We start from the raw sequence: 8955 nt of genomic DNA, 5'->3' as shown, positions 1-8955 counted from the left end.
CCGGCCTGTGACCCTCCTGCATCCGTGTCATTGCATGAGCTGCGTGCGTGTGGAGAGGACTGTATAGACTGGTATTGGCCATGGGGGCTAGTGTCGGACTGATGGACTTGACCTGGACTGGGCAGCGATGTTTTCTTAATAAGAAATCACAGTTTGAGATAAACTCTCTGTTACACAGTCATGAGTGTTTATGGATGTGTTTCGCTCGCCCACCCAGGCCGACACACGGAGAGTAAGACAGCAAACCTACGTCGGAGGATGAGCGAGTGCGCGTCCTAGAGCCTTTGGGAGAAAGGACTTTACAGCCACCAGTGTGTTCCTTTCTGTTCCGTTCTTGTGCGTTAACTTCTTAGTCGAAGCTGAAACCGTGTGTTCTCAATGTCTTAGACGATTACGAAGGGTCGCGGGAGGCACGGCCTTTGAATCACTGTATTTCTCAGCAATGTTATTTTGCACATAATTAAATACACGCAGCCGTTAGGTAGCTTATGATTCTATTTCATGTTTGGAAATTTCTGTCCAATCCTTCATGTTGTGAAATGACCCCTGTAATTAGTAAGCACGTCACAGGACCACACTGTCAATACAAGAAGCCTGAGTGTCATTATATCTATATGTACAATGATGATAAAATGGTTTTCAAATATACATATTTCAATCTGTTTTGCGATTATATATGTGTGTTGAGAATATACATACATGTTCAGAATATGTATATACGTTGAGATTATATATGTTGCGGTTATATATACGTTGAGATTATATATGTGATATAGTATATATGTTGAGATTATATATGTTGAGGTTATATACGTGTGAGCTTATATATGTTGAGATTACATCTATATGTTGAGAATATATGTATGTTGAGATTATATGTTGAGATATATGTATATGTTGAGATTATAGATATGTTGAGATTATAGATATGTTGAGATTATATGTGTGTTGAGAATATGTATATGTTGAGAATATATGTTGAGATTATATATATGTTGCGGTTATATATACGTTGAGATTATATATGTGATATTATATATATGTTGAGATTACATGTGTGTGAGATTATATATATGTTGAGATTACATTTATATGTTGAGATTATATGTTGAGAATTTATATGTATGTGTTGAGACTACATGTCAACGCACCAGCTTTCTTTGCTCCCCGAGGGTTATTCGGCTACTGAAACCCAAGAGCTCAGCTTTTGTAAAAATATTGAATTAAATGTAGTTTTTTCTCCCCCAACCACCGAGGTGGTGCAGACGCCCAGCGACCCTCTAAACCAGGGCAGAACTTCCCCGCGAGTTCCCGCGGCGGCCGCTGTTCAGGGGAATCCAAAGCCTCGTCTTCGTCCCGCGCAGCGGCCGCCGGTTTCCAACTCACGACCTCGCGCGTCGCAGCGCCGGTTTCAAAGCCTGCGCCGCGGAAGCCGGAACCTCCGGACCCGAGTCGCCGTGTTTCCCGCACGGAAGCTCCTCCCGAAGCACCGGGCGCGCTGGCGGCCGGAAGCGGAAGTGTGCGTCCCCTTGGGCGTCCGGGTTCGCGGGCTCGCGCTCCGCCGTCCGTCCTCCCGCGGGTCCGGGCCCCTGGGAGCGGGGGGCGCTGGGCGGGGGCGCTGCGCGGGGGGGGCCCTGCAAAGTCGGGGCGCCCGGAATCGGGGGGCTGCTCTGCACGCCCCGCGCCGGGCAACCCCTTTCTTTGCACTTTAAGATCCAGCCTGACCCGCGCGCGGACAGACGGACAGACAGTGCAGCCGGGTGACACCCCCTCCGCGGGCTGCAGCCCCCCCGCCCCCCCACCCCCCCGGGGTGCGTTGTGCATTCGGCACCGAGGCCGTCTTTTCAATGTTGAGCAAAATGCATGCAAGCGTTTCCACCGGCACAACCGGGGGGGGGGGGGCGTGTAGGGGGGCCGGTCCGTTCGTGCTGCAAGCACCCCCAAATTTGCATTTCCACTGACGGCTGGGCGGCCATGGGCCGGGGACGAAGTGAGCACAGGTGAGCTCCCTGCACGGGTTGCTTCTGGGAGAAGGAGGCCCCTTCCTCCATCCGGGGTCTTTTGACAGCAAGGAGCCCCTGCAGCTGCACGAAGAAGGGGGGTCTGTGCACGAGGCTGCAGCCAATCTGTGCACGCTCTCAGGGTGCAGCGGCCTCTGAACCCCGGGAGGAAGCAGGACGCCTGCCCCGGGGCCTGTTTCAGCCCCTGCTGCCCGTCCCGGCTGCATTGCAGGTCGCACGTGTGATGCACACAGAGCTGGTCCGGCCCAGGCGGCGAGGGGGCTGCAGAGCCCGTTTTGCGCATCACAAGCCACAGAGGAAGGATTTCCACGCTCTCGGGTGTGGACCCAACCCTGTCCGTCTGCCTCCCGCCTGCGCCCCCCATCCCTCCTGGTGTGGCTCCTTGGGCGTGGAGCACGCACCCCGGAGGCTTCCGGAGCCCGCAGCGCGGAGATGATGGTGAGTGTTTGTGCAACGCATTCCTGCTCGGCTTCTGAAGGGCCGGGGGGCTGCGTTCAGCTTCCTCCTGCGACTGCACCCCTTGGTGTGCGTCGGGGTGGACTAGAGAAGCAAGCTCATCGGGACCCCCGAGTGTGTAAGAGAGAGTTGTATCTAACGGGTAATTGTGCCTTAAGAAAGCATGTCAGTGCAATCCAGTCCGAGCCCCTAAGTCTGATATTAGCCCGTATGTCCAAGACCAGGCTATAAATCGCTCTTCAGACGCACGAGACACGTGCAATGACGCCGAATGCAGGAGGAGCACAGGCCGGGGGGTCGCAAGTCCGTGGATCCAGTGGCGCCGGAAGCATCTCAGCGCTGGCAGGGTCTCCACGCGGCTCCCCCGGCTTCAGAGGTCTTGCATCAGGGCAGGTCCATGCGTCTTGTCCGCTGCAATAACTCCCAGGGAGTCAGCAGAGTTATGCTTCCAAGGAGGAGACTCGCGATGTCCCAGAATCCTCAGTTGAAGGCCACGCCCACACAGAGGCTCATTGGCTACGACCCGATTGGCAGGCGAGGCTCCGCCCCTTCGCGCTGAATCCTCTCACATTGACACCGCACAGCACCCTGGAGGCCTGAACGTTCGCCGCCCCGATTTCCCGGGTGGGAACTAACCTGGGGCCTCGGCTTCGCACGAGAAAGAATTCACGCCGGAGCCCGGCGTGCGATCCAAGTGGGTTTTCAGGAAGGACGGACGTTTCAGGCGTTGCCGACTCACCGTTACTGATGCCGTGAATGAAACGATACTTTATCTTTTCTTTAGTAAATCATTTCATCAGGGGCTCACACAACTCTTTTGCTCGGGCCGACGTCTCCCTTCGCCCCTTCTCTGGGCGGGATGATGTCCGGCGGGTCCCTGGCGCTCTGCCCTCTTCCTTGCCTTGCACCCCGTTGCCGGCTCTCCGCCTCGGCCCGATGGCTTCCTCTTGAGCGACTGGTGCCATCACACGGGCTGCTCCCCGTGGGCTTTGCTGCCTCCCTCCGGGCCGGCTGCCTGTTTAACGTCAAGCCGTTAGGACCCCAATATCCCTGCATCTTCTGATAGCCGGGCACCATCAGCTTCCTCCACCCCATTTGCTTGCGCGGCCGTCCTGTCGGCACTGAGGTCAGAGTTCAGCCGCGGCGCCAGCCCCACCGCCTGTCCTCCGCTCCGTCCTTCCTCCGGGACACCCTGCACGTGACCAGACACCGTCGGGGACACTGCGCCCTCCTTGCCGTTGCCTTAGATGCCCCTTTTCTTCCCCTGCCCCCCGACGCCTCCTGCCCCGTGACCCCCAGAACCGTCGGCCCCTAGTTGTCTCCTTGGGGTTCCCTGTCCTGTTTCATAAAAACAGACGGAAGCCTGGTTCTTGGGAAAGGGTCGTCTGCTCCATCTCCCCCCTCGAGAGCACCCCCCAAATACCACTGAGCCCCCCAGAACCACGGAAGGTTGAGGCGCTGTCCCACGCATTCAGCACCAAGGTCACGCAGAGGTCGGCCAGATGCCAGGCTGCAGGATGCGTTGTTCCCAGGGCTGGTTTTTTTTGGTGGTAAATGTCGTTATTATTGATTATTAATTATGAATCGTTACACAAGCCGATAAGGAAAGTGTAGCTTCTTTCTCAGGCTGGGCAAGAGTAGCTGTCTCGGGAGATTGGTGTTAGAATTCCGTGAGAACATATGAGGAACGCGTAAGTCACGGGGCTTGGAAAGGGAATATTTTTAAATCTCCCGCCACCCACGCGCCTCGGGGGCCGCGCTGCCGGGCCCCCTCGGCACGGTGACTCGCGGCACATCCTGTCGGGCCGTCCGTCTCCCTCCTGGGAGAGGCCAAGCCTCACGTGATCGTGTGTCCGTCTCCCCCGTGTCCCAGCGACACACGGACGCCGAGGGCGTCTGTCAGGACGGAGCCGGGAGGCCTTGCAGCCTGCACACCCGTCGGCCGGCGTTGGGCGGGTTTCTCTAGAGAGCAGGACACCTAGGACTCTGCGTGTGCGTGTGCATGTGTGCGTGTGTGCATGTGTGTGCATGTATGTGCGTGTATGTGAGCATGTGTGTGCATGTATGTGTGTGTGCGCATGTGTGTGCGTGTGTGTATGTTTGTGTGTGTGCATGTGTGTGTGCGTGTGTGTGGTGTGTGTATATGTGTATGTGTGTGTGCGTGCATATGTGTGTGCGTGTGTGCGTGCGCGCGTGTGTGCATGTGTGTATGTGTGTGCATGTGTGTGTATGTGTGTGCATGTGTGTGTATGTGTGTGCGTGCATGTGTGTGCATGTGTGTGTGCGTGCATGTGTGTGTATTTGTGCATGTGTGTGTGCATGTGTGTGTGCGTGTGTGGAGGGCTGGACTGTGGTGCGTTGTACAAGCCCCCCAATAAAATGATTATTTAAAAAACAGGGCCCAGGGGGCGGCCTGCTTAGGGCCCCAGACTTGCCCTTTCTCTCTGAGGGGGGCGAGCGCCGATCAGCTGCGTCCAGTTGCCTCAGCCCTGGACACGCGGCCCCTCCAGCGCCCAGGTCGGGCGCAGCTCCATGTGTCCCGCCAGCGGGAAGGTCTCGCAGGGAGCGAACGTGTGTCCGTCCTCCAGCTTCTGCCTGACGGACAGGTCAATCCCCGCCCCCCGCCCCTGTTGCAAGTTGACAGATTACGTAACGGCCACCGGCCGCGGAAGGCCGACCTTGGAGAACAAGGACACCCACTGTCAGAGGACTTTGGATTCTGCCTTCCCCGGGGCCGCCGGCCTCGCCCATCCCTCCTCTGACCCAGAGCGTGTGCGTGTTTCAGGGCTCCGTGGCCGTGGAGGACGTGGCCGTGGTCTTCAGCCGGGAGGAGTGGGCTCTGCTGGACCTCGCGCAGAGGACACTCTACAGGGACGTGATGGTGGAGACGCTGACCCACCTGGCCTCCGTCGGTGAGAATGACGTCCCTTTCTCCCCCCACTCCCCAAATTTCCCCTTTGCATCTTTATGCAATAATTGATCACTTCGCTCCTGCGGTCCAGCCTGAGACGCGGGGACGTGGAGCGGAACGGAACGGGTGTGGGAGCGTGGCGTGTCCAGCGCAGGGGTTTTGGCTTCCCCGGCGACCGCCGTGCTCGCTGGCGTGGATTAAAGTGAGCCCCTTCCCTTCCCTGCGTCTCGTGATGAAGACGCCCTCTCCGTGTTGTCGGCGCGGCCGTGGGCACACGGGGAGCCCTGCCGGAGGCTTCCAACCTGGGACTCTGTAGAGAGCAAGCATCCTTCTGCCCTGGACGAGTTTGACGTGCTTGTGTGTGTGTCCGCGTGGACGAGAGATGCAAGTCCAGAGAAGGGAGACCTTTGGATCAAAGAGCTGTTGTGTAGACAGAGGCGTCCCAGCCCAGTGCAGATCCAGTCCTCAGTCCCACACGAGCCCGTCTGTCCGATACCAGCCCATGAATCCCTCTGCAGACGCATGCAGTCATGCAATGACCATGAATCCCTCTTCAGACACATGCACTTCATGCAATAACACGGAATGCAGGAGGGTCACAGGCCGGCGGGTGCAGAGTCTTGTGGATCCAGTGGCCGTGGACGCAGCTCAGCGCCGGCGTGGCCTCCACGTGGCTCCTCCAGCTCCAGGGCTGCATCGTCGTGTCTCCACGTGTCTCATCAGCAGGAAGGTCTTGCAGGGAGAGAGAGTGTGTCCCGCCTCCAGGGAGGAAGACGGGAGTTCCCAGAATGCTCAGGGGAGGCCCCGCCCACACAGAGGCGTCATCAGGCTGCGACCTGATTGGCAGGCCAGGCCCCGCCCCTTCGCGAGTTGACAGGATCTGTAACGGCCGCAGCTGCACGCACCTGTCTTCCCCCCGCGGGCAAAGTACTGGCGCGTCGTCAAAATGCTCCCTCCGCTTCACACCCTCCGTCAGCGCCCGGTCGGCCCTTCCCGGGTGTTTTCCCAGAGAAACGGGAAGGTCTGAGCCGGGCGCGGGGTCGGGGGGTCTCACCGGGCACAACTATGCAGGAGCAGAGACAAGAACGAGTCTGTCCAAGGACGCGCCCTGCGTGGACAGACCGACATGTCGGACAGACGCAGTGGGAAAGTATTTTTCGGGGTCTTCAGCCAACTTCTCAGATTCTTGATCATTTTAAAAACTCGTTTCTTTTCATTGTGTCCAGCACGTCTGTACCTCATCGTTCTCCAAACATCTGCTCTGCACCTAAGCCCCTGCCGTCAGCGCATTTCCCCTCCCTGCTTCCCCCTCCCTCATGTGCCCTTGGTAATTTATACATCGTTATTTTGTCATATCTTGCCCTATCCGGAGTCTCCCTTCCCCCCTTCTCTGCTGTCCCTCTCCCAGGGAGGAGGTCACATGTGGATCCTTGTAATCAGTTCCCCCTTTCCAACCCACTCACCCTCCACTCTCCCAGCATCGCCCCTCACACCCTTGGTCCTGAAGGTATCATCCACCCTGGATTCCCTGTACCTCCAACCCTCATATGTACCAGTGTACAACCTCTGCCCTATCCAGCCCTGCAAGGTAGAATTTGGATCATGGTAGTTGGGGGGAGGAAGCATCCAGGATCCGGGGGAAAGCTGTGTTCTTCATCGTTGCTACCCTGCACCCCGACTGTCTCGTCTCCTCTCTGAGACCCTCCTGTAAAGGGATGTCCAGTGGCCGACAGATGGGCTTTGGTCCCCACTCTGCACCCCCCCTCATTCACGATGATGATTTTTTGTTCTTGGCTGTCTGATACTCGATCCTTTAGGCACCTCGTGGTCGCACAGGCTGCTGTGCTTCTTCCATGTGGGTTTTATTGCTTCTGAGCTGAATGGCCGCTTGTCTCTAAGTCTTTAAAACCCCAGACGCTGTGTCTTTTGATAGCCGGGACCCCCCAGCTTTCTGCACCACATTTGCTTGTGCACCTGCTGTGTTTGTGTCGGGAAGGTGAGCACCGTGGGATGTCAGTTTAATAGAACAAAGTGTCCTTGCATTGAGGGAGTCCTTGAGTGGAGGCCCAATGTCCATGTACTGCCCCAATTCTAAATATACAAATATATGCACATAGATCTATTTCTACATCGTCATATATAAATTTATTTGCACATGCACATGCCTGTATCAAGACCTCTATAAATGCCCTTTGCCTCCCAGCTCCTTTCTCTATTTCCTTGACTTTCCTCTTGTCCCACGTCCATGCTCTGCTCCCCTCGCTCCTCTGCTCCACGCCCTCAGTGATTTTCCTCGGTGGTGGGATCAGATTGGGTGCAATTTCCACACTGTGTCTGCAGCTTTTAAAGTTTTTTGACCTTAGCCGTACTGCACACGTGTGGTCCTGGAGACCCGTGTTCTCTGTCCTTATTCAGGCGTGTGCTGTGCCGAGCGCCTTCGGGGAAATGCGTCCGATTGGCGCCTCAAGGATTTACCCTTAGAAATAGGGTTTTAACCGTTGCCAAGGCGCCGAGACAGCAGCTCTGTCTGTCTCACCTGTTTCTCAGCAGCCTTCTCCGCCAGCACCCCGTTATTAATCCACCGCAACCCATCTTTGTTCCCTGTGCTGGACTTCCACTCAGTGTCGCAAGACTTTAACCGCGGAGAGCAGCTGTTCCTCCAACACCTCGTGCTGCAGTTCATGAAGAGGGACGCCTCGTTCTCCGCATGGCACGTCGATCCGCTTGCCGTCCGCTGCAGCGACGTGAGGTGGGTATCCCTCCAGCAACCGAACACGGTGCCCGGGAGGATGGCTGAGGGCTTGGCACGGTGACACGCGCATCCATCCGTGGCGGTGCCCGGAATGCCCCCCCATTGCCGGACCCGCCTTTGGCCCCGAAAACGACAGGGACGCGTGGACGAGGCTGGACCGTGGGCGGGCAGGGTGGTGGGAGGCTGCGCGCCTTCGCGGAGGGTGCGGATCCACCCGCTTTGTGCACTAAGCGCCCGGCTCGGTGCTCCCGGGGCCAGAACCCAACGGGCGACGGGTTGTGTAGCCGTGTAACCCGCGTGCCGTCCTGGTTCTCAACCCAGCGCTGCCCGCTGAGTCCCTGGTGTGAGCGGGCTTTGCATTTGAGAACGGATTCCGTGAACCCTTCTTGCCGTCGACTCTTCACGCCCCCCTTTCCGACTAATCTGCAAGCGTCTGTGCACAGAGAGAGAGAAACCCGTCTGCGAAAAACCAGGACCAAACTCGGCAACTGAGTCCGTTCAGTGCGACCCGGCCGGACGGTGCAGAGCCGCCCCTGGGCGCCCAGGACTGAGGCTTCACAGGCGCAGAGAGGATCCCGCGGAGCTTAGACCCGGTGACCTTGTGCTCAGCCGGTGCCCGTGGACCCATCTGCAAAAGTTTCGTGGGAAAATTCCACTTGGCGTCCAGTTTAATCTTTCCGTGAATCGTTTTAAGTCCCTTTACATGGAACCCCGTCCCCGTGAACGATGCGCAGAATCCTCACAGTGTCACCTTCTCTCTTTATTCTTACTTTAACTCGCTGCGTCTTTGTTCAGTGGTTTATATTTTGAAAGTG

General features: G+C 57.1%; 1 protein-coding gene across 2 annotated transcripts in view; it reads left to right on the top strand.

Moving 5' to 3' along the window:
- The first annotated feature begins 1630 nt into the window (after positions 1-1630).
- LOC142433058 (zinc finger protein 324B-like) overlaps positions 1631-8955 on the top strand; it is a 12337-nt gene continuing 5012 nt past the window's right edge. The window contains exons 1-4 of one of the 2 annotated variants that reach the window (XM_075538177.1): positions 1631-2000; positions 2233-2459; positions 5263-5389; positions 8011-8137. In XM_075538177.1, coding sequence (XP_075394292.1) covers positions 2454-2459; positions 5263-5389; positions 8011-8137 — 260 coding nt within the window. In that variant the 5' untranslated portion in view covers positions 1631-2000; positions 2233-2453. Of the gene's footprint in view, positions 2001-2232; positions 2460-5262; positions 5390-7938; positions 8138-8955 lie in introns of both variants that reach the window. The other variant, XM_075538176.1, reaches the window with a different exon arrangement.

The sequence above is a fragment of the Tenrec ecaudatus genome, chromosome X (genome assembly GCF_050624435.1).
Source record: "Tenrec ecaudatus isolate mTenEca1 chromosome X, mTenEca1.hap1, whole genome shotgun sequence".
NCBI lineage: Eukaryota > Metazoa > Chordata > Mammalia > Afrosoricida > Tenrecidae > Tenrec > Tenrec ecaudatus.
This window is presented reverse-complemented; position numbering and strand designations above follow the sequence as displayed.